General features: G+C 41.4%; 1 protein-coding gene and 1 pseudogene across 1 annotated transcript; both read left to right on the forward strand.

The window, feature by feature from the left end:
- Positions 1-13,841: 13,841 nt before the first annotated feature.
- Positions 13,842-23,007, forward strand: LOC147460161 (uncharacterized; annotated as a pseudogene).
- On the forward strand, positions 21,423-21,878 carry LOC147460162 (uncharacterized). Its single transcript, XM_086509971.1, has one exon. It carries the CDS (start codon positions 21,423-21,425, stop codon positions 21,876-21,878), a length of 456 nt encoding a protein of 151 aa, XP_086366097.1.
- Positions 23,008-26,619: the final 3,612 nt, after the last annotated feature.

Genomic DNA, 26,619 nt, shown 5'->3' on the forward strand with positions numbered 1-26,619 from the left:
AAAGGAGAGAGCTTGAGCTCTTGCAAGCACGCGCGCACACACACACACACACACACACACACACACACACAAACATGGAGGCAAAAGATTGTACTTCTTCTTCTTCACTAACTCAAGATAAGAGGTCTACAAAGAATAAGGGAAAATACTACATAAAAGAGGAACTAGTACAATGGTTTATTATGAACCGCTAGTGAGTGAGGTGAGTAGATAAGTGTGCCATCACGTCGGTAGGTAGACCAACTCGGTGTAGTACAGTTGCAGTATCATTGGCAAAGATATGTGTATCCACCAAGGCGCGCCAAGGATGATGAATGTCGGTGGTAGTCATTCAGAGGTCGTACTTGTTGAGCTTGACATCTCAACACTCTCCCTCAAGCTCAATGCCATCTCTTGTATGCCAAGCATGCTTGAAACTGTCATAGCTTCTCCACTCCAAGGGCCTTCGTGATGAAGATATCTGCAACCTGCTCATCCGTCACCACGTACTCAAGGTCAATGTTGCCTGCTAAGACCCTCTCTCTGATGAAGTGCACTTCAATGTGCTTCATCTTGGCATGTAACACCGGGTTGCCAACTCTATGTTGTTGAGGTTGTCACAATAGATGACAACCGGCCTCTATACATGTACTCCAAAGTCATGGAGTAGCAATCCCAACCATGCTACCTCACATGCCGCCACTGCAACACCTCTGTACTCTACCTTTGTACTCAAAAGAGAAAGCGTAGGTTTCTTCTTACTGTTCCATGTGATAGCAGCACTCCCAATTAAGAACATAATATTTCTTGTAGAACTATGATCGTAGGTTACTAGCCCAATCTACATATGTGTAGCCATAGAGCTGCAACTCCACATCAGCCCTATAAAAGAGTACATAATCCAAGGTAGCACTCACATAGCGCAAAGTGCGCCTCACTGCATCCAAGTGTGGTTTCTTGGAAGACTGCAAGGAGATTGCATAAACGGACTCACCAATCCAAGTGTATAGCTCAAGTCTGGACGTGAAATAGTTAAGTAGATCAAGCTACCCACAATATTCCTAAACATGGCAGCATTCTCAAGCACTTAACCCCCATCATTCCCCAACTTCAAATTCTGGTCTAAGGGCATTGCAATTGGCTTACAATCATCCATACCATACTTTTGCAACATATCCAAAGCATTTCTCCTTTGTGACAACCCCTCTTCTGTGCAAATAGTTTCAATGCCCAAGAAATACCGCAAGTCTCCCAAGTCTCTTGCATAAGTAGAGCTTGCACGTCCTCTACTTTAGCCACATTATCACCTTCAATATTCAAATCATCAAAGCTCTAGCCACTTCTGCAATGTGCTTGTTATTTTGCTCAGCAACACCATTTTGTTGCAGAGTATACCTGCATGAAAACTACGTTTGATTTCCATGCTTTTTTAGGGGCACTTTACATGTTCCTAGTTTTTTTTAAAACCGTAACTTTGAAATTCTAAAAATGCCTAAACACGTGATTTTTTTGCTTCATAAAGTAGACCCATGTGTTCCTTGTATGGTCATCAATGAAACTCACCTAGTATCTACATCCACCCATATATGCAGTCTTTGCCGGACCCCACACATCTGTATGCACTAAATCCAATGCATTTCCGCTTACATGCTTATCATGAGGAAATGATGATTTTGCATGCTTTCCAAATTACAAGCTTCACATACTTTTTGCATTTTAGCAACTCTAAACATAGGTGAATGTGTAACCATCTCTTTAGTCTGCATTTATTTTTAGCCTCTGCAAATTTACATGACCAATACGTTTGTATGAAATCTATATATTTGGAACAACACTACATCTTGTGCAAACATGGCAGCATTCATCTTAGGTACATTTATATCCGAAGTAAACATTATGTCCATGTTCTTTCCTTGCACAACCAACCTTCCATTCTACTTATGCTCTTTGACAAAGAGACCGTCGGAGTTAAACCTGACTTACAAACCCTGCTCAAACATTTTTCCAACAAAAACCAAGTTCTTTGTAGTGTTGGGTACATGTAGTACATCAACCAGGTACTTCACTTTAGCATCTGTCATAGACAATGGCACATTTTCTGTATGCATAATGGGATGTGCAGTATCATCCCAAGTTTCTACATAACTAGAACTTCGTAAACTCTGCATTTCCTTGAACCACTCACCATGACTGGTCATGTGGTTCGATGCGTTAGAATCCACATACCAGACATTATCATTGGATTTTGCCACATTTGCAGACATAGTATTCAGCATGTGTTGCACCACAAATAGCCTCTTGAGCTCATCTACATTCTTGCTAGCGGTTGCATAATTGCTTTGCTACCTCTTGTCTAGATAGTCACGTCCAAAGTGACCATGTCTTCCACAACCCCAACATACTACATTTCCCTTTTGACCTACATTATTGCGTTGCATATTTCCACAGCCTCTTGGACTCCCCCTACCTCGAAAGTTTCCTCAACCACCACCTGTGTTATGACTCTGCTTGTTGTTCTGTTGTTGTGCTTGGTGGTTGCCTCTTCCTCGGCCTCTTCCATAACCTGTACCACGTCCTCTTCCTCTTCCTTTATTGTTGAAAAGGACTAGTTTAGAATTGTTTCGACCCTCCGTAGAGGAGTCTTCCTCAAGTTCCTTCTCTTCCACAATCCATCTTCTCATTGACAACGTGGTTAAGCCCATCATTGTTGGAGGACATGTTTCCAACCCTTCACATAGTCTTCAACCAATCTGCTAAAAATAGTCGATTATCACCCATAACCACAATCTGTGTACATACATTTGTTTCACTGTACTAAAGAGTATATGTGCACAGTGCAGCCAAATCAAAGCTTCCTACACCACCTTTATGCAGGTCTGCAAAATTCCAAACCTTAGTGTTTTTTGCATGCAAACGCTTTGTAACTCCATGACATGGGTCAAAACGTGCTCAAAATGAAAATTTGGTTGCACAATCACTATGCAAAACATTGAGACACACACACACTCTCCAAGAGGAATCACCTGAATCGGAGATCATTTTGACGATAGCTCTCGAGAATAGCGAAGCCGCTTCCTAGGTTTCTCCTACTTGCTGCTTCAAGCTCCTCAGACACAACTAGGATCTGATACCATGTCAAGAGATAGACAAGGAGAGAGCTTGAGCTCTTGCAAGTGCACACACACACACACACAAAGATGGAGGCAAAAGACTATACTTATTCTTCTTCACTAACTCAAGATAAGAGGTCTACAAAACATAAGGGAAAATAGTACCTAAAAGAGGAACTAGTACAACGGTCTAGTATAAACCGCCAGTGAGTGAGGTGAGTAGATAAGTGTGCCATCACTCCAATAGGTAGACCATCTCGGTATAGTACAATTGTAGTATCACTAGCAAAGATATGCGTATCCACCAAGGCACGAGAGCAATAATGGCTATCAATGGTAGTCATCCAGGAGTCGTACATGTTGAGATTGACATCTCAACAATTAGTTGATATAAGGAGACACTTGGTGTGATCTAGGACAAGCGTGTTTGGTCTATTCTTGCACACACCACATTTGTGGAGGCGGCGGGCACTTGCTTGCTTGCTTCTTGATTTTCTTGTTTTCTTGGAGGAGCTATGTAGCAACAATGGTGTTCCTACTAGACACACGAGAGAGAGAGAGAGAGAGAGAGAGAGAGAGAGAGAGAGAGAGAGAGAGAGAGAGAGAGAGAGAGAGAGAGAGAGAGAGAGAGAGAGAGTTTTGTGATGAAGGATCTGCTATCAAATTCACTTAAGAAGGGGAAAGGTATTGCCCGAGTAGGTGGACCTAAAAGAAGTTAGCGGCGGGTGCCAACTTAGAGATGGAGTTTCACAAAGGGGGCGAGCAACAGAGCCATGCTTTTCACCTTAAAGCCCGAATAGCTAAAAGAACCAAGCCAAGCACACTTCTGAGATACTGCAGTACTATATTGAGAATACCTCTACTGTTTTGCTGCTCTACCTCTATTTGCACAAATCTACTCGAGTTTATCTATGCTCCAATCATAATCACCATCACCATCACCAAGATGTTGGAAATAGGGTTGCAGAGAAACATAGAGCTTGGAGAAGATGAATATGCTCAAGGCACACAACAGAGAGCAGTATTTTTAAATGCACAATGGAAAGATAAGATAGCCCTAGAGTGATGGGCATATATACAATGCACGGGGGAAAAAACCTCCTAGTGAGGAAAAAACGACCGAATAGTCCTAGATGTGTTCACACACATCACTACCACATATATATGGTAACAAATCCCCCCTGGGAGTGATGCGATGAACAAGATCTAGCACATAGTGTATAGGGAATTGACATGCCCTGAATGCATGATCAATCCACAAAGGGGACTAACCCCAAAGATTTGAGGAATGCTTCGAACTTCTTACGAGGCAATGCCTTTATAACAATGCCTTTATAAACAGATCTGCAAGGTTGTCCTGTGTTGGCACATAAGCCAAGCTCATATCTCCTATTGAGAGTCTCTCCTTGACATAGTGATAATGCACCTTAATGTGCTTTGTGCGAGCATTAAAGTTTAGGTTCCTTGTAACTGCCAATGCGCTCTGACTGTCAGAGTACATGATGTTGGCCCAACACCCAAATCATCCATAAGGAGTTTGATCCATACACACTCAATCGTAGCTATGAAAATTTCCTTGTGATTAAACTCATAATTGAAAGTGGCCACGGTAGGCTGCAATAATGATATGCATGAACTATCGAGCATGAAACAAAAACCACTTGTGGAAACTCTCGTGTCAAAACAACCAACCCGATTGGACTCTGAAAGAGCATGTAAATCTAGTGGCAATGATCCCCCCTTGGGATAAACAACCGAAGATGCAAAGTGCCACTCAAGTGGAAAAAAATCCTCTTGACAGCCTGCAATGCTTAGACCCTAGGTGGTGCATAAATCTGTCGGCTTGTGAAATTGCAAATGGAATATCAAGCCTTGAATTGTATACATAAATAAGGCATTCAACAACAATTTGGTAAAGAGTGACATCGGTAGGATCACCAACATCTTGAAGACTCGATTTCAAACTTGTTTCCATGGGAGTACCAATAGGTTTGCATTCCTCAAGTCCAAACTCACATAGAAATGTCTTTATGTAACTTGTTTGACACAAAGGCAATACCACCATCACACTGCTTAAATTGTACGCACATGTAATGATGCAATAGCTGCAAATCTTTCATCTTGAAAGTAGCATTCAAATTAGTCTAAATTTCAGCAATATATTTCTTGTGTGGGCTACTGATAATCCACATATAGAACAACGATGAGAAGTACATCACCCTCATGATTCACATACAAAGTGCTTTCTGTTGGACTGCTACCAAAGCCTCGTTTAACTAATCGAGTGTCAGCTTTCTCATACCAAGCATGAGGAGACTGCTTCAACCCATACGAAGCTTTCTTACATTTGCACAATTTATCTTCTCGCTCTTTAATGACAAAAACCGCGAGGCCAAGTTACATAGACGTCCCCAAATATGTCACCATTCAAGAAAGAAATAACAATATTTGATTGGTGTACATCCCATCCAAAATGAACATCCAATGTACATAGAAAATGTGCAATAATCATATGACAAGTGGGAGCAAAAGTATCTTCATAATCTATGCCTTTTTGTTGTGCATAACCCTTTGCAACAAGTTGAGCCTTATAGCGATCAATCTCACCATAAAACTTACATTTCAAGTTGTAACCCCACTATGTACCAATGGCCTTTTTGCAAGGAGGCATATCACATAAATTCCATGTGACGTTTTTTTATAAGTGCAATCAGAATAGTAGCCATCCAATTCTTAAAATTCTATGCTTGATCAAAAGACAGAGGTTTCTCAACATCACATGAGCTAGAAAAAACCAAAGCATAACCATTTGATGCATAAGATGTATGGTGAGAACCTGAACAAGTACGACTAGACAAAGGTGCATCCAATTTACTATCACGCAAAGTATGCACCAGCCATTTTGGCATACCTCTAGCCTACTCACTCTCAACCCTTTCCACATCAACCATCATGTAGATTTGCATCAATAATAGGCTAATCCGTAGCATTTATTAAAACCCCCATAGGTTGTACATTTGCCTCATTGGAATTTGCATTCAAATTTTCACCACTGCAAAGAGGCAACAAACTGTCATAAATGTCATGTGAGCTTACATTATTGTCTCTAGTACATGACAACGGGGTTGAACGTAATCTTTCAGAAACAGAATATCTTGTGAAACAAAGATACATTTTTTTTGCGGATGGTACAACATGTAACCTTTGCTTTCAATACTATAACCACAACAAAAATGCATTTAACAGTCTTATCATCCAATTTTATGCACTGCATTTGTGGCACCAAAGCATAAGACAAATAGCCAAAAACACGCATGTGATCAATAGATGGCTTTTTATCATGCCATGCTTCATAAGGATTCATAGAATGCAAAGCTTTTGTAGGACACCTGTTAAGCACATATGTAGCACATGATAGCCTCAAGACAAAAGAAATGTGGTAAAGCTTGACTTTTGACCATACGTCGTGTCATTTCGGCAAGCAACCTATTTTTCCTCTAAGAAACACCATTTTGCTGGAGGTGTGTATGGCATTAAACTTATGAGGCATAAACTCCCCCCCTTTATTTGAATGGAAGGTGCACATAGTACATTTGGAGACATTTTCATTCATAGCTAGAAATTGCTTGAAGCAGATAAACACTTTGGACTTAGCTTTGAGCAAATACACCTATGCATGCCTCGAGTAATCATTGATGAAAGTCACGAAGTAAAGGTAATTGCCGATCACTATGCACAAGTTGCAATCTGCATGTAACCCTAATTGAACCATCGCTGCATCTTACCCAAAATACAACCTTCACAAACATTCTTCACTTCCCAGGTACATAAAGTGCATCAACAAGTGTGAAAAGACTGCCATTTGCAGTAGTCAATACAATATTTCCTACTCCCTTGATCGGATAAGAGGTATTTTTGACACAAGTGACTGTATTCCCACAAGGGACAGCCTTGAGAGAGGTAAAAAAGTCAGGATGTGATGTAATGTGCTTTGTAGCACCACTCTCAAAGTACCACACATGAGAATTTGCAGCAAAATTGACATACACGCATCATGGAAAGAAGGATCATAAGTGCACTCTGCACTAAATGCCTACTCTACATCTACATCATCATTACAAACTCCTTCTACAAAAGATTCTACAATAATCACACTTGTAGTGGAACTAGCCTCTTTCTTCTTGGCCTCTTTTGCCTTCAATCTAAGACACTCCTTAATTAAGTAATCATTGGAATTGTTGTAATAGAAACACATCTTTTTGGTCTTTTCACCATAGTTCCCAGACAAAGTGCTACTAGAAGAAGCATCAGGAATAGGTGATTTTCCACTCGTTGAAGAACCAGGAGAAGTGGCTACATTGTCGTTACCATTTTTTCTTTTAGTAGCAACAAAAGCATGTTCAACTACACACTATTTAACCCTGTTCTTTCTTGAAAGTGACTCTTGAAATAGCAATGTGCATGATGCATCAAATGTGAAAACATCATAATTTTGTTGGGCCATAAGTCTCTAAGTACTAGTAGCAAAAGTCTCGTAATAATCTGGCAATGCGTCAAGAACAGTCTGCACAATGAAACTGCCCAAAATGACTTCTCCTATAGAAATGAATTGCTCATTTATATCCTTAAAACTAGTGAGTATGTAATCTTTCTCATGCATAATCTTTGACTCCATCTCTTTACACAACAATTTAATTTTAGCCTCATTGCGACTCGCATAAAGACCAACCAATATATCCCAAGAATGTCTAGCTGATTTAGTTGAAAGAGCGAATGTGAGCAGTAATAGTGCACTTTATAGATAATGCAATTAAGGCATGAGCCTGCATACCTCTAACATCCCCAATGAGCTTGCTCAGTTGCCGTAGGCAAAACAGCGCTGGCAGCAACAATCCTACCACCAAAACTTACAACGTCAACAACAATGCCTACATCCACAGAATCAGGACGTACATCAATGCCTTGCACAACATTCCAAACTCCCTTTGATACAAGAACATGTACCATCATGCAAGCCCACATTAGGTAATTGTCCCCGTCCAATTTAGCCTCGGTAGCAAACATCTTGAATACATCTGTGTTGTTGTCAGTCTTGGGGAATGTATGCACTTGATCTGAGAATTGCCCAAAAAGAGGAGAAACAAAGCGAGACTAATGCGTGCTATATAGCACAACCCAAAGAAGAATTTAAGGATCTGTTATGCAAAAAATAGCACTGACAAAAATTTTGCACAAAAAGATAAAATTGCTTGAATAATACTTCCCATAGTGGAAACGGAGGTCGAAATGAGTCCGAATGAAAATTTTGAGCTGACAAAACTCTACTAGCTTGTCCAAAGTATTTGTTGACCTACTAAAGCTCACCAAAGCTCACCCAAATCGGAGAAAGTGAGCCGGCATGTGCTGGCGATGCTAGCAACTATGTCCAAGAGGGCACAACCTGCTCTGATACCAATGGTTGGAAATAGGGTTGTAGGGAAACACACACAGCTTGGAGAAGATGAAGAAGCTCAAGGCACACAACATAGAATAGTATTTCTTAGTGCACAATGGAAAGATAAGATAGCCCTAGAGCGATGGGAGTATATACAATGCACGAGGGAAAAAACCTCCTAGTGAGGGAAAAATGTCTCGACGGTCCTAAATGTGTTCACACACATCACTACCACATATGTATGGTAACACAAGAGGCTCGTATCATGAATGTTAGCTATGGCACCCTTGGTCTCCAACAAAGCAAACCCTCAGCCCTCGCATCCTTGCTCAAGCCTTTTGTGTTGCAACAAAAGCTCTTTTCAGTATTTGCTCTCGTGATTGCCTTTTGTGGCCATGCCCCCAACCATTTACCTTGCTTTGCACTACTTGAATCTTTGTGCTATTGCACCCATTCACTAGCCTTGATCTAGATGTTACAGAATCAAATGGCACACATTTTTGCTATGAGACAGAAAGAACTGGTGCATGAAACTCTCCACCCAACCACGCTATATATAGGCCCTTGGCATGCCAAATATAGCCCCCTGGGCTGCATGAGCGTCGCAACCCTTGGCCTACTACATAGACCTACCTTAGGCCTGACATTACTCCCCCTTGGAGAAGCATTTTTGTCCTAAAAAATAGAAGTGATGATATCTTTGTAAGAACACTAATGTTTTCACAGTGGCATCCTTCATGGATCCAGATGTCTATTTGACCAAAACACAGTGCAATAGGAGGTTCAATAAAATCAAGATAAACATCTTAATTGCTCATATTGTTGTCCTTTCGCAACCATTTTGTGAAATTGGCCCATATCCAACATAGTGTGTAAACTCTATTTATAACTCACTAGAGCATGCTAAACGAGTTACCACAACTAAGAGGTGTCTAAAAGTACCTCTTCTCACTTTTTTTGAATGTAAAATGCTGACATAACTCATCAACAAAGATCAAGTACTTGACTTGTTATCATTTCTCATCAATAGACCACCCCACCATAGCTGGCGTTAGAAGTTGAGAACCTGACCTAAACATGAAACTTAGTCACAACATGCTTTGTTGCGTGGCAAGCAAACCCAAACTAGAGAGAAAATTTTCCAATTGGATTGCTTGGTGTTGATGTACACACTTAGCATGTCCTTTAGCACAAGATTAACACTTGTAATTTGCATATCCTCTCTAGATGACTGGCGGTGTTGATATTGAGGCGGTCCGAGGTGGGCAACAAGAGAGGCGACCTCTAAACACCCCTCAAGGCTCCCGTGTTGCTCAATTGGAACTGGGGCAACCACAAGAAAAAAAACAACAACAACAAACCCACAGCCAAACAAGTGAAGGGGCATCACCTAGCTATAGAGCGAACTAAGACGCAAAAGAGGAGAATCCCTAAGCAATACAAGCGAGAAGGAAGGGTACACTATCACTAATATCAATGCTACAAATACACACACCAAACACACACACACACACACACACACACACACACACACACACACACACACACACACATAGTTTTGTGCAAGAATTTAGCTTCGATTTAAATGATTGACACGGGTGTATAAACAGCTTGGAGGAGACACAATTAAGTTTGAGGATGTTGCGATCTACACATTATCTTAGGGTTATGGGAACGCTCTCACCATACAACCCTCTTATAATGTTTTCCCAAGAAACAAAAACAAACACAAAAGCTCTTGAGTCACATACAAGAAAATACTACAAAAGAATCTCAAAATGAAAACATGTCACCTCAAACCAAACGAGATGAGGTTGCCAAGCGTGAATTCGAGAGACTTAAGATAGTTTTGAACCGCGGTTGCACCCAAATTATTGATTCAATTGATGTGCAAGAGTAGGTAACTTTGATTGGAAGTTATGAATCACTCACTCCCTTGCAATGCTATAACTAGCTCAAAGAAGCTTTCCTATACACCACAAGTAATGGTGCATAGAGAGCTCCCTCTCTCTCCTTACAACTAAGATGGTGAATGGTACGCTCAAACTAGTGAGAAATAGTGTAGAGATCATGCCATTTACAAAGGGAAAAGGGCTCTATTTATAGATGAGGAGACCCCTTAATAGGATTATCTATTGATCAACTTTCACATAGAAAACCATGTTTATGAAATTTTTTATATATTCTTATGAGAGTGAGGCTCTCTTGTTTCTTGAGTCACACGGATGTGGGCTCAAGAGGAGAGAATTATTGAGGTAAAATAGAGAAGATTCTAGAGACGTGAGTGATTTTTGTGTGAGGTTGCCTACTCCAAGGTAGAGTAGAGGGGATGCAATTTACAAGAAAGGGTTAGCAGTTAATGTCACTAATCACTAAAAAAAGCTAGTAATATAATTATAATGGGTAGAATTACTTGAAGGATGAGAAAAGAGGGGTGACAAAATGGGTGTCATAAAATCTAATATCTAACCAACCCAAATGATTTTTTCATATTAAACTGATCACTTAATGTGGGAGAATAAACGGGAACAAGGTTAAGATATAGACATGTGCTTATAGATCTATCTCAAAACGAGTCCAATGGTAAAGGGGCCCAAATGAGAGATGGTCTATCAAAGATCAAGGCTAACTAATGGAGCATAAGACCTTAGGGTTAGCTTCATTAAAGACCTCCAATAAATGATTGTAAAAGTCCTTTGACCTCAGGTAAATGCTAGGGCTGAGCTTGAGGTGGGAACCCGGCCCAAGCTTAAGGTACTTGTCATGTTTGATGACTAAGGTGCTTGAGGTGCTTGATGATTGAGATGCTTGAGGTGCTTGTCATGCCTAAGATGCTAGGGCTGTACTTGAGGTGAGAACCAGCCCAAGCATGAGGGGCTTAAGGGCCAAGCTTGTGGTGGGAATCAAGGCCAAGGTTGAGTAGATTGAGGTGTACAAAAGTCAAATTTAATCCCTACAAGGAGGGGGCAAGCCCTACATGAGGGGGCATGACAGAGAACACACACACACTCACACAAGGCATGCCTAGTACAAAGAAAGCAAAGGGTATACTTGTCAAGTTCCTCCTCATGTTGCCCTCATGGTGTGCCTGAAGCCTATTGGTTGGCCACCCAAGGGGTCCAATGATAATTTAGGAGAATTAATTAATTATCTTTGCCTTTATCAAGTCCTCTCTCTCAAAGGGAAAAGGGGGACACTTGTCCCAAGGCTACCCTTGTTGCTTGTAATGCCTCCTGCTTGTGATTGGCTAAGCCTGGAGGGGTCCAATGAGCTTCAAGCATGAGCTACAAGGGGGGGTCGACCAAAGCAAGCTAGGGGTTACTTGGGGGGTATACTCACCCACAGACACTCACACACACTCTCATTGTGCATTGTGCAAATTGCAAGAGCTCCCTCTCCTTCTCCAAGCAAGTAGAGGTTGAGAGCCTACACCAACACTCTTGGCTATGGAGTGCAAATCCAACCAAGAGCCATGCTTCAATGCTTAAGCTTGCCATCTTCTCCATCTTCATTACTATGCTATTATGTATGCTAGAAAGAAGAGTGATGATAAGTGAGGAACTAATTCTTTCTCCTATGAAATGTTTCTTCTTCCTTTTCCCTACCCTCATTCCCTGCTAGCTCTCTCCACCTTCGAAGGTGTTTGAGGTCTTGGGATAGTTAAAGCTTTCTTCAAAGTTTATGTTATGCTTGTGATGCATGAATCTTTCCATCTTCATTGCATCACCTAGGTCACAAGGAACACAAAGATTGTATTGTAACAAGTCTCCCTTAATGGGAGAAATCATAATACAAATGCCTATTGGAGGGGGGACCGGATCCACCTAAATCCGGTCCTCAATTGTTGTCATGTTCTCTAAATTCTCTCTCTTGCAAAAGTATTGTTCATTCCAAGTTAATTGATTGCTATGTCTATGTTGTTATCTTCAATTATGTTCACCTGCTATGCTCACAAAGTAATCTCTCAAAAGTATTCTCATTATTTTCCGCTACTCTCAAGTTAAATTGGCCAATTCCATTACATTGGTATCAGAGCATTTGGTTTCTTTTCTTGCTTAAGAAGAGAGGTCCTTAAGTAGCCTAAAAATGGTTGATTTTGTTAATTATATTAGGGTAAGTGGAACTGGGATCTATTATCGATTTTGTTGAGCCCACTATGTGGGATATGGTGCACACCTCGGGAGCTTTGGACTTAATAATGGAGTCTTTTTAGACTTGCCTGTGGCTTTACCATTATTGAGCCATAAGAAGTCCGAAAGCCCGGGGGATTCACTGTGTTTTTCTGTACGCTACCACGTGAGTGTACAATAGGGGGGTTTTTAGATTTTGTACATAAGCGTATACAATAGGGGTAGCCCCTCATTATTTCATACTCATACCGTACACATAAGGGAGGGGGGGGGGGGGGGGGGGGAGGGTGGTTACATTGGGTCTACATTCAACTACCCTGAGCCACCTTAAATACATTAGTAAGCCTCTCTCTCTCTCTCTCTCTATCTCTCTCAGCTATTGTCTACTGTCTTTTATCTTTGATATAATTTAATCAATTGTCAATATATGGTTCTTTAAGAGGGGATAACAAATTTAATCTCTATCTCTCTCTCTCTCTCTCTCTCTCTCATCGATGAATACTTTCATGGCGTGGTGAAAGTAAGGGCAAACTTGAAATTCTTTCGTTTTCTTGGTCAAAATTAGAAGCTTTTGTCGGTAATTACACTAAAACTTATGTAAATTTCCTCGTAGCCAAGCTCAAACCCCTCTAATTTGTCACAATTCCCAAAATAGCCTTCAAATTTTTAAAATTCCCAAAGTACCCATGTATCTATTTTGATCGGATTGATCAAACTTTTCTAATTATTTTTCTGACAATTGAGATGCATTTTGAGTGGTTAGCATGTAATTTGTCACATATTACCTCACAAAACAAGCGATTATGTCCACAAAGATAACACATAAGTGTAGTTATCAACAAAATGTCAATCATTGAAGAACAAGAATACATCCTAATTCCTCTCTGTCCTGCCACACATTGACGAGAGAGAGAGAGAGAGAGAGAGAGAGAGAGAGAGAGAGAGAGAGAGAGAGAGAGAGAGAAGAAGAAGAAGAAGAAGAAGAAGAAGAAGAAGAGTATTTTAACGTCGTAGGAAACTATCCCTAGAGATCTCAAAGATCTATTTGACGAGGAGAGTTGAACTCAAGACCTTTTATTCAAGAGGAAAATGGTGTGAGAGAGAGGGAGAAATGCTTGCAGGTATGTTGCACACATTTTAAAAAAGAGTTATTTTGCCGAATCATGAAAGCTGCAGTTGAATAGCAGGATGGACGTAGGTGGCTGCAAGAGCCAAGATGCGGCAGCAAAGGAGTGCACAGGCATGCGCAGGTGGCGAGTGCAAGGCCAAGAGGAGAGGCGTGACAGTTGAGGAGTGCACATGCCTCTGTTGCGGACATGCCCTGCTCATTGTTTTTTTTAGTATTGATATGGTGTTCATTTCCAGAGGACAAGGCATTTTGGTGATTGTTGTGTGCCAATTCCTTCTTATGGTAGGACCTGAATATACAAGGTAGTGTGGTATCGAGACACTAGAGCCATTAGGAATCTTATTTCAGGGTGGCATAAACTATCCGAGGAGTTTCCTATTTGATCCTTTGGGGTTAATCGAGGATGCACTTACCCTTGAATAATTTAAGGTGAAGAAGATAAAAAATGGGCGCTCTTGCCATGGTACCATGGTTGGGTTTCTATGTGCAAGTAGCAGTTACAAAGAAGGGGCCTCAAGAGAACCTACTTGACCACATTCGAGTTCCTTTTCGCAAAACATTAGCGGCCAATATTTTCTCTACATTTTGAGAAACCCGTTTTTTTAATGGTTATTATGTTGCATACATGCCTAGCGATGTAAAAGCTGCAACATATTGGGAAATAAGGTGACTTGGTCTCTAGTCTTTTCTATGCACTATGTGTGCACATATTGGTTTCTTAGTACCAAAGAGAGAGAGAGAGAGAGAGAGAGAGAGAGAGAGAGAGAGAGAGAGAGAGAGAGAGAGAGAGAGAGAGAGAGAGAGTTCTTGTTCCATCGCCACATAGCTGCCTAGGATCCTCTACACATTGCCGGAGGGCCTGACTTGATGGTTAGAGCATGCATGTCCTCCCCCCACACGGCCACCAGGGTTCAAACCCGCTTTTGCTAACTTGAAGTGATTGAGTGGTAAATTTGTAAAGCTAGGTTTTTTTACGAGCAGTCTGCATTTGGGCAATTCCGACGTCAACAGCTCAAGCATCTCCAGCTCCTCGCGAAAGTTCACGCTTCCCTATGTGTGTGTTTTCCTTCCAAAGCCGACCAGTGATTCCCCTCTCAAAGCTTTACTCCCATTTCAAGAAGACTCAAAGACTCGATACATTAGTTCCAGCGAGGCAGGTCTTTCGACATCTGCACGAGAAGAGCTCCCAACTGCAGCGCCATCTCAGCGGCAGTGTAGCAAGTAGCATCTCTCCCCTTAGAGCAGGTATCATCCACTGTAGTCTTTTTGCTCATTATTGGCTGCAGATCTCCACTTTTTTTAAAGTTTATTTCTGCGCTATTGCAAAGGTTGTTATTTGTCATTATGCATTATCAAAACACCCATACCAGAATACGAAGGGAAAACTAGAGTGCTTCGATGCCCATATTGGCATCTTGCGTATAGTCACAGGCCTTCAAGATGCATGCATATGTGATTGTAGCTGGAGAGAGGCCGTCGCTTGGAGTCCGCTGAAAACAGCTGAGAGCTTTCTGACCCTGCTCCTGTTGTGTGTGAGGCACTCACTTCGCATTTGCTGAAAACACCCTAGAGCTTTCAAGCTCAGCTTTCATTGCGCACTTCCCACGATCAGTGCTAACATTCCAAACACAAAGCTCCTGAAGCATTTTTTTTTCTTTCTCAAGTGCACAACATTAGGCATACATATCGACCAAGACAGTATCAAGCACGGCATATTTTTTGACAATGTAATTTTTGTGCCCATATTAGCATCTTGTGTAGAGCGACATGCCTTCAAGATGCTTGTGTAGGTAATTGGACTTTGAGAGTTTTGGACCTGCTCTTGTTGCGCAATCTCGCAATTAGTGCAGTCCTTGGAGGAGGTGACATTCCGGATAGGAAGCTCCTCCTGCACTTTTTGTGCTTTCTCAAGCACACCACATTTGGCATACATATCAACCAAGACAGTGCCAATCACGACATCTTTTTCCAACAGCCTCTGACTAACAATATATTCCCACAATCAGTGCCTTACAAGAGCCGACATTCCGGACATCAAGCTCCTCAAGCACTTTTTATGCTTTCTCAAGCGCACCATATTTGCCATGCATATCGAGCAAGATAGTGCTTCCTTGCCACATGATACCACTAAAACTGATGTGAATTTTTGTGTTTTTTCAAGCGCACCATATTTGGCATGCATATCGAGAAAGATAGTTCTAAGCATGACCACTTTTTTCAAGAGTCTCTGACTTACTGTGAAGTTTTGTGCCCATATCAGCGTCTGCGTGCAGCCACATGCCTTCAAGATGCACGCATAGGTGATTGCATCTGGACAGAGGTCCTCGCTTTGCATCCGCTGAAAATAGCCTAGAGCTTTCTTTCCTTGCTCTTGTTGTGTGTGTCCCGCAATCAGTTTTCACGCGGTTCCGAGTAGTAAGCTCCTCGAGTACCTGTCGAAAACAGCCCAGAGCTTCCTTGTTGGGCATATCCTACAATTCGTGCATTCCAAAAGACGACATCCCGCACCACATTTGGCATACATATCGACCTAAGCATTGCCAAACACACAATTTTTTGCAACAGCCCCTGACTAACAATATCAAAGTGAATTTTTAAGCCCATATTAACATCTTGCATAGAGCCACATGCCTTCAAGATGCACGTGTAGGTGATTGCATAGGGATAGAGGCTCTCGCTTTGCATCCGTTGAAAATAGCCTAGAGGTTTCTGTCCCTGCTCCTATTGTGCATATCCCACAATCAGTTAGCGTCGTTTTGAATAGTAAGCTCCTCAAGCACCTGTTGAAAACAGCCCAAAGCTTCTTGGCCTGGCCCTTGTCGGGCATATCGTGCAATCAGTGCGTTCCAAAAGACGACATCCTGCAACACATTTGTCATACATATCGACCAAGGCATTGCAATTTTTTTTGCAACAGCCCCTGACTAACAATTTCAGAGTTAATTTTTAAGCCCATATCAGCATCTTGTGTGTAGCCACATGCATTAAAGATGCACGCTTATGTGATTGCATCTTGAGAGAGGCCCTCGCTTTGCATCTAGTGAAGACAGCCAAGAGCTTTCTGGCCCTGCTCTTCTTGCGCACATCCCGCAATCAATGCTGACATTCTAGATAGGAAGCTCTTGAAGCAATTTTTGTGCTCTCTCGAGCGCACCACATTTGGCATACATATCGACCAAGAGAGTGCCCACATAGCTGAAAAACGTTAAAAAAGAGGATAGTCACATGGACGCTCGCCCATCTCTTGTTGTGCACATTCCGGAATCATTGCATTCATTGGAAGTGGTGGCATTCCGGACGGGGAGCTCCTCAAGCATTGTTTGTGCTTTCTCAAGCGCATCACATTTGACATACATATTGACCAAGGCAGTAGGTGATTGCATCTGGAGAGAGCCCTTCGATTCGCTATGTGCCGCTGCTCTAAAATCAATGCGTGAAAGCGAGGCGTCGATAAAAAAGATGAGCAAAGGAACGATCATGTGCCACATGACATGTGTAGAGCCACATGCCTTCAGCATCCTGCATAGGTGATTGCATCTGGAGAGAGACCCTCGCTTTGCATCTGCTGAGTGGTACACATATCGACAAAGACAAAGCCAAGCACGGCTTCTTTTTTCAACAGCCTCTGAGTAACAATATAATTGTGAATTTCTGTGCCAATATCAGCACCTTGCGTAGAACCATATGCCTTCAAGATGCATGTGTAGAGCCACATGCCTTCACCATGCTGCATAGGTGATTGTAGTTGGAGTACAGCTTTCTGCCATGCTGCAATCAATGCATTCCAAGAGTCCACGCTGCTCTGAACTCACTGCGTGAAAAGCAAGGTGTCGATAAAAAAAGATGCATGCGTAGATGATTGCATCTGGAGAGAGCCCTTCGCTTCGCTATGTGCTGTTGCTCTAAACTTACTGCGTGAAAGCGAGGCGTCGATAAAAAAGATGAGAAAATGAACGGTCATGTGCCACATGGGAGGACGAGAAGCCAGATTTTTGAATGGGACTGCTACACTTTCCCCCCTTGAAGCTATCGCCAGCAACTTGAAGATTCAGCATTTTTCCATCAAGTTACTAACGCCATGCAGTTCCTCAGCAGACTCAACGTTTTGGCTATCCCTTGGCAGCAGTACCCAACAATTACTAACGCTAGCAATTAGTGGCAGATTTGCAGCAATTCAGCATTACAAACGCAAGGAAAACCCTCAGTAGGAGAAGCGTTTTCACCATCAGTCGCAGTAGACGCTCCACAGCCGGTAAGGGTAAATTGATACTTGCAAAACAGTTCAATTTCAGCAAGAAGGGCTCTGCTGTGGCTGCGTTTTCTCAGCCAAGATTCTCCCCCAAAAACGCAGCCTAAGGATACACGGAACCTAGCGTTTCTTCAGCAGTCATTTGTAGCCATTACACCCGCAAGAAACAGCCCATTTCCAGCTCCGAAACAGTCCAATTTCAGCCCGAAACAGTCCAAGAAATTCAGCGTATCGAAGACCCACAGTTTCAGCCCAAGTCGTCGCCGTCATCATCGTCGTCGTCATCGGCATAGTCCCATTGCATCAGTCCATTGTATACGCATTGTAAAACCTTTGTGCAATCAAATAGACCACTCTCGCCGACGAGAGTGGGGCCTTCGGAGGAGGGTTTTACAACCTCTCGGTGTCGTATCTCTTCTCTCTCCTTCTCTCAGTCTCATTCACTTGCACACACAAGATCCACTCACTTTGTTCGTGATCAGCACTCTCTATAAGACGGAAAGCTCTCTCTTTCCCTAAGAACTAAAAGGAACCTTGAGCAGTAAAGATCACTAATCTTGAGAAATACAACATTCTTTCCGCTGCACCTTACAAGGTGCTACATGTTGATCCTGATGCACACTCCTTAGACTTGGACTCCGAGAGAAATTTGGATGGTGATATCGATGTCAATATTTTGTGTGATCACATTGAGATTTTGAACGAGATAATGGCCCTATGTAATGAGATTTTGCAAACATTGATTGATCATCCAGATACACTGTTGCCGAGCCTAGTTGTGTCCCCATATGATGAGCTTTCGGGCATGTTGATGGATCAGCCGTCGCCATTGATGATATTTATGCTACACTTATGGTTCAGTCGAATGCACCTTCTTGGGGCTTTAGGCCCAATTGCACCACACGATGGCTTAGTAGAGCCCACTTTGACATTGCAACACGGGCTTGAGCAGAGCCCTAAGGGTCATTTTCCCAGTCAGCCAGGGTATTCTTCTTTAGAGAATATTTCAGATCACCTACGGGGGCTTTGTGTGTCTCTTGACTGCGGCCAGGATGATTGGGTGCCTTTACTAGACACTTGTGGCAATGGAGCCATCCGCGCATGTGGCACATGACTGTTCAAACTTCGATGATTCATACTTTTGATGCTCGCGAGCTGCACATTTGGGGGCTGGTTTGCCCTTATTTAGAGCTTTCAAGACTTTGAGCGATCATGCATGAACTTTGAGGACTTTGAGCTGACCATTGTGCCCTTGCTTATGGGCTGATTTGCACTCGGTTTATGCCTTCATTGTGGGCTGCTTTGCTCTTGTTTATGGCCAGCCTTTTATGCTCAGTTATCGGACCTCCTACACTCAAGTTATGTGCTTTGTGCATATGCATTAATGCCCACTTTATGGCTGATTTTGCATCCAGTTTTTGCCACACTTGGGGGTTGATTTGATGATGCACAGTTGATTGGTTGTAGGAGCTTCATGCTCTCATATGGTTGATGTTTTCTCATAGAATTGAGCCTCTGATGCTTATGTTTATGGTCATTTCAGATATGTTAGAGTTCACCACTCTGCTGCATCAAATGTATATTAATTAATGTATTTTTTAACTATTCGCAAGCAGCAGGCGACAAACGGGGAGGCAAGGCGAGGCACCCTCACGCGAGGTGGGGCACGAGGAGGCGCAAGCTTCAGACAATTGGCAAGGAGGGACGCCATGCACACAATTCTATAGTCTCAATTTGTCACATGGTCATATGGCTTGACCGGGTGTGCCATCTTGAGCTATCGATTTTTACCTTCAGTTCTTCTAGCTATCCATATGTCTTGCCGGGTCTCTTGGGCTATCCATTCTTACCAAATGTGTAGTTGTACCTGTTTTTACCATAAAGAGCATTAAATATTTTAAAATTGTTAGTTTCCTTTTACATGTAGTTACAAATTCTATAGTCTCAATTTCCCACATGGTCATATGGCTTGACCGGGTGTGTTATCTTGAGCTATAGTTTCTTGCCAAGACACGTTTAGCATACCTTGGGTCTATGTGTCACACATACACGATGTCTTCATTTTGTATATAGTTAGAAATATAGTCTCAATTTGTCACATGGTCCTATGGCTTGACCGGGTGTGCCATCTTGAGCTATCGATTTTTACCTTCAGTTCTTCTAGCTATCCATATGTCTTGTCGGGTCTCTTGAGCTATCCATTCTTACCAAATGTGTAGTTGTACCTATTTTTACTATAAAGAGCATTAAAGATTTTAAAATCGTTAGTTTCCTTTTACATGTAGTTACAAATTCTATAGTCTCAATTTCCCACATGGTCATATGGCTTGAGTGGGTGTGTTATCTTGAGCTATAGTTTCTTGCCAAGACACGTTTAGTATACCTTGGGTCTATGTGTCACACATACACAATGTCTTCATTTTGTATATAGTTAGAAATATAGTCTCAATTTGTCACATGGTCATATGGCTTGACCGGGTGTGCCATCTTGAGCTATCGATTTTTACCTTCAGTTCTTCTAGCTATCCATATGTTTTGCCGGGTCTCTTGGGCTATCCATTCTTACCAAATGTGTAGTTGTACCTGTTTTTACCATAAAGAGCATTAAATATTTTAAAATTGTTAGTTTCCTTTTACATGTAGTTACAAATTCTATAGTCTCAATTTCCCACATGGTCATATGGCTTGACCGGGTGTGTTATCTTGAGCTATAGTTTCTTGCCAAGACACGTTTAGCATACCTTGGGTCTATGTGTCACACATACACGATGTCTTCATTTTGTATATAGTTAGAAATATAGTCTCAATTTGTCACATGGTCATATGGCTTGACCGGGTGTGTCATCTTGAGCTATCGATTTTTACCTTCAATTCTTCTAGCTATCCATATGTCTTGACTGGCGGGTCTCTTGAGCTATCCATTCTTACCAAATGTGTAGTTGTGCCTGTTTTTACTATAAAGAGCGTTAAAGATTTTAAAATCGTTAGTTTCCTTTTACATGTAGTTACAAATTCTATAGTCTCAATTTCCCACATGGTCATATGGCTTGACCGGGTGTGTTATCTTGAGCTATAGTTTCTTGCCAAGACCCGTTTAGCATACCTTGGGTCTATGTGTCACACATACACAATGTCTTCATTTTGTATATAGTTAGAAATATAGTCTCAATTTGTCACATGGTCATATGGCTTGACCGGGTGTGCCATCTTGAGCTATCGATTTTTACCTTCAGTTCTTCTAGCTTTCAAAGTGAAATATGGTATATGAATGTGTCACATTCGGATAATGCAGGAGCCTTGATGTAATAGTTTGAAATAGAATCGAAAATATCTATATATATGTAGGTTGACTTGAATGCTTTTTTTTAAATAGGATATTATTATAGTCATTATGGTAGAGGGTAAGAAGAAGGCATTTCTTCAGTCTCTAAGGTCAACTCTCTGCAAGGTGATTAGTGAATTACCGGAGAAGCAGGTGCAAAGTATTGTGCAAAATGAGACACTCATAGACAAAATGCTTGAAAAAGCAATCGTAAGTGCGGTCTCCAAGGAAACCTTTGTTATAAGCAAAGACAAAGCTCACCAGTTTGCTTATAGTATCATTGGTAACATGGAAAAGTGCGCTCATGATTTATATGAAGCTCTTCCCGAAGGTGTTCAGTTAATAAAGCTCAAGGCTTGGGATTTGGCTTGGCGTGCAGAAAGAGAGAAGAGTAAGCGTGCCAAAGACATAGATACACAATTTGTGTTATCTAAAAAGCTACGAAAGGAGCAAGTCGACCATGCCCAAGAGAAGACGGTGTCAGAGATAGAATGCCATGGACATCCAATTGTAAACTCTCTGTAGAGGTCTGCGAGAAACTCGGAGTGTACTTTGACACTTGGCATACCACATGATACTATCACTTACTTACAGAACTTGGGTGTCGGCTCCTTTGGTACATGCTTCCAGGTAAGAATTGATGGTATTTCGTATCTTCCAAGCGAAAATACGTATGCAGCGAAGCAGTATCGAGGAATGCCTGGACAGAAATTGAAGTCTTTCAAGGATGAGGTCAGCTTTGATCTTCGACACAGGGGGATTGTGCGTAGTATTGCACATACATGCAATGAGCCTTTGATAGCCATTTTTCCTTACTTCAATGGAGGAAGCATTGGAAAAATGATGCAAAGTTTACCTTTTGAGAAAGGTACCTTTAGCCGAATTGTGAAGAAGGAAGAGAAAGCTGGCACAGGTTCAAGTAAAGGTAAGATGACGAAGCTGAATCAAGGAGAATTAACTCGAGTCATGGCCTTTGCGAACAATATACCAAATATCATAGCTGCCTTGACACACACAATGGCCTATACCCATCAATTGGGCGTTGTTCATTGTGACCATATACAATTTTATGAATTCACACTTAAAGACCATAAGTCATATGCGATCCATGGGTCTCCATGAAGCAAAAAGGTCGGACTCCCATACTGCAAGCCTAGAGGATCAAATTATTACTAGAAACAAAGAGAAGGTGGTTGAGGCAATGGAAGAGATCAATGCATTTGCAGAAGAGAGGAAATCAGAATTTGAATTGGTGCTTGAGACAATTGATGACTATAAGTCTATCTCTAAAGTCTTTATAAAGTACAATGTTGATGGAAAATGGATCCCCCTATTTCCAAAGACAGGGTCTATCAAACAATGCATGATAGAGCACACAAAGTCAAAGGTGCATATTCAGGCTAGTGCTCCAAGTTCGCACGAAGGGACAAAGAAGGTTGGTCATCCAAGTAAGTTCCCGGTACCTGATGACCATCAGAAGGAGTTGACTGGATTTTTCAAACCAATCTCAAGTAAATTGCATTATTGACATTTTTATTAGTATCGTAGATCTTTTGTTGACAAGATTGATGAATGTGTGTTATCCTTGCTAGTATGTTCCGGGAAGTCATCGAGTGCACCAAAAAGAAATGAAGGTGAAGGTATGCCATTCTAAGTACCTCTCTGTATTTTTCTTGTACCACTTTTGAAGCAGTTTCTGATAAAAAAGACTTTTGTTGTTCTTTGTTTTCCTTTTTTTCCAAATAGAAGAAAAGATATATTCAACACTATGTTGGGGATTTTGGCAAAAATCATTCACATTTGGAGGAAACACAATTGACCTAAAACCATTTAGATGATAGTAGAGGGGGGGCAAATTGGTTTTGTGAACCAAACACCATAGCAACGTTTTATAAGGATCAATGCGTCATTGACATATCTGGAACTTTTCGTCACAAAAATTGCAGCAGAGTAAGCATACTGGGAATGCCATTTGATGGGCTAATGTGTTCAAACTGTGCCTCCCTTGGCAACACATAGTCGAGGGCTTAGAGATACAGGTTTCGGCAGAAGACTCGATTACATGACTAACTCAGAGATTCTTGGCATAGCACGATCTAGGTGTATCCTAGTTCGAAGACTTAAGAAGAAACTTTGGTTCACAAAAACCAAAGTTGCAGCATTAAGTGTAAGAGTCAGGAACCTTCATGATACTGTCTCTGAAGCTTTGGGAAGAGGAGATGTGAAAAAGTTTTGCATGGATATAATCAATGCGCACAACCTCGGTTTGTTTGAGAGAAAGCAAGCGTTGTGGAGATTTCTCATGGATATCTCGCAAAACATTGGAAGAGATCCCCGAGGCAAGAGATACTCTGACACAACAAAGAGTCTCTTTGAAGCTGTTAAATTGTGGGGAGGTACAAGAATGCACAACTTTCTCTCTTTGAACCTTGGGGGACCTCATATTTCAACCACTATGAGGGCAACAAGGAAGTCCATATGTTATAAAACAGCGGTCAGGGAGGATATATTTCAACATGTGGCTGGGGTTTATAAGCATCAAATGGGTAGAAACAACATCCCGATGGGTACCGTTCCTGTTATTATTGCCGAAGATGAGACTGTTATAAAGAGGATGGTCAGGTGGAATGCAAGGGATGATGAACTTATCGGCTTTTGTGGAAGGAAACAAGAACACAATTGTGTACCAGATTTTGTGGTGGTCGTTGGTTCTGGTGAAGCCGGGTACAACAACGTTGTTGAGGCGTTCCACGCTAATATTATTGCTCACTATGCACGGGTTCTTATTGCAAATCCACTTATTCATTGTCTACCAAAGCTTGTCCTGGTGGTCCAGCTGACATGTAATCGATTTAATTCGAATTTCATCAAAGCGCAGTGGGATGCAGTAGCATAGCTTTGGAATCGTCATCTTAAAAACATTGTAGGTCCTTTGATTGGTCATGCTTCTGATGGGGATGCTTGAAGAAGGAAACTCATGAGAGATGACTACACTTCTCAAGTGGGTATTCGATTTTCTATTCCTTGGAAGGGGTGGCCATTAACAGCGAGCATAGATTATGATGGAAGTATCTTGGGATTGCATGACTCGGACTTCATTCATAATGGGAAAAAGTTGGTTAACCCTTTAGATAATGCTTCTAGAAGACTTGTCCTTGGCAAGGATATCGCTACATTGAATCATGTTGCTCTTGTATATCAACATTTTAAGGTTGATGAGCATGGATTTCAAGAGGGTGATGTGGAGAGAAAGGATAGGCAAAACTGGAGATCAGCCCAAAGATTGGCAGGACATAAGGTGCAAGCGCGTCTGAAGGATTTGCGCATTGGAAGTCAATTTCAGCAAGAAAGAACACTTGGAACAGAAATGTACCTTTCAATAGTAGCTTCATATATTGATATTTTTCTGTCTCCAACTCTCTCATTATTTGAGAGAGTAAAATCTTCCGGCATGGTTTCCTTCTTTTTCAGGTACTCAGTGTTTAGACAAAGTGTCATTCTTTATGTTTGCCATTAAAATAAGACAATAGTTATTCATTTTGTAAGAAATATCTAACGTTGTTTTTTCAGGATGTGGCGCACTTGGATCATGAAACAAGCGATATACACTATCAAGGAGAATTTCATTAGCAAAGAAACATTCCTTGATATTCAGCTCTCTTGCCACTTTATAGTTCTTCTAATCAAGCTATTCAAAGAAAAGTATACACATCTAGAAGTTCCTTTGTCTGCAACAGGGTCAGACACTTGTGAAAATTTCTTTAGCAAAGTTGGCGGTATGGTTAGAAATGAGAGGAGTTATGATGGAGTTGATTTGTTAAGCAGTGCTGGTGTGCTAAACAGGATCGCCGAGATTCAATCAAGCTCCATGCTTGTTTTTCCAGCAGCACACTCTAAGCAAGAAAGCATATGGACTGTAATGAATCATGTACCTGGCGTTCCATTTGCCAATCTTGGTGACTACATGTCCGTATCTTGTGATGGGGACATAGTACGAGCTTTAAGAGAGGGCTTTTGTGAAGCGAAGGATGTGTGCAAAATACTAGGGATTCACGATATCTCTTGGTGCCATGACACATGGCAAGAGAGAGATCTTGAAGATATAATGGTTGCCAATGCAGATGACCAAATTTTAGATTATGGAGTTGTTGATGACCTTCCTCTTGAGATAGACGAAGGTGCAAATGAGTTGAGCACATGTGCCAAAGATGACGTGATAGTCGCAGAATGTGAGTTACGCCATGTGTTTGATGAGATAGTTGATGAAGAGGAGAAAGTTCAAAGCCAGTTCTGTTCTTTTGTAGAGATAGATGGCAAGAAAATATGTAAGAGTACTCTTGTGAGTCAGCTAAATGGAAATCTAACTCTATCTAAGGACAGACTAACAAGGGTGAAAAGTGGGATTTATTCTTCAATGGATAAAAAGATCAGGTTTCAAACAGGAACTTCTCTTGTAGTAGGCACAGATTGTGCTGTTTTATTTGAGGGTTTGTCTTCCAAAGATGACACAAGGTGCAAGAGGAAAGGAAAGATCTGTGGCACTAGCGAAGGTGCAGATAAAGGTACATGGTATCTTGGAAGAGTTGTATGTATGAGAAGAAAAGTGGGAGCTGCTATGAAAGAGACCAGGGGTCCTTTTGATCTTCTTGACCGACCTACAAATGTAGAGATACATCTTGCATGGAATCAAAAAGCTAAGGGTGCAAGGAGCTATACATAGGATCTTGTGGACAATCAATGTGTATCCTTGGAGTCTATAATTTCACTTGCAAACTTGACGTATGATTTGGAGACTAAGAAATACCAGTTTGATGCTAAGGACTACAAGGTCTTCAATGAGTATGTGAAAGGTAAATTGACTTCATTTGTAAATTAGGTTCAAGCATGTGCAAGAGAAAAGTTCATAGAATTGGTTTGTACAATAAAGAACTATGTTTATTTGCTAATTCTAAGTGTAACTATTTTGAATCTTACAGGTTGATACTTATGCTAGATGCAAGTGGCAAAGATGAGGGATGACTACGTTTTGAAAATATTGACTTAGATTTGTGCTCAGTACTTAGATAGGAGTATTTGCATAAAAAGACGATGTGCCGTATGAAAGATGTTTGTCCAACATGGCATGTAGACTAGTGAAATGTTGATTAAGGGGTGTGCATTTGGTTTAGGAAACTCTCTTCAAACATTTCATTTTGATGTTTTGATTTATGTATTTTATGTACACGGCCACCATATGACATGGACCTGTGATTTTGTTGATTGTGTA

This window comes from Adiantum capillus-veneris, chromosome 4 (genome assembly GCF_014529385.1).
Source record: "Adiantum capillus-veneris isolate H3 chromosome 4, ASM1452938v2, whole genome shotgun sequence".
Taxonomy (NCBI): Eukaryota; Viridiplantae; Streptophyta; class Polypodiopsida; order Polypodiales; family Pteridaceae; genus Adiantum; species Adiantum capillus-veneris.

Excerpts from the sequence above, each read along its gene's own strand:
- LOC147460162 (XM_086509971.1), top strand. The coding sequence starts at position 21,423 with ATGGTAGAGGGTAAGAAGAAGGCATTTCTTCAGTCTCTAAGGTCAACT.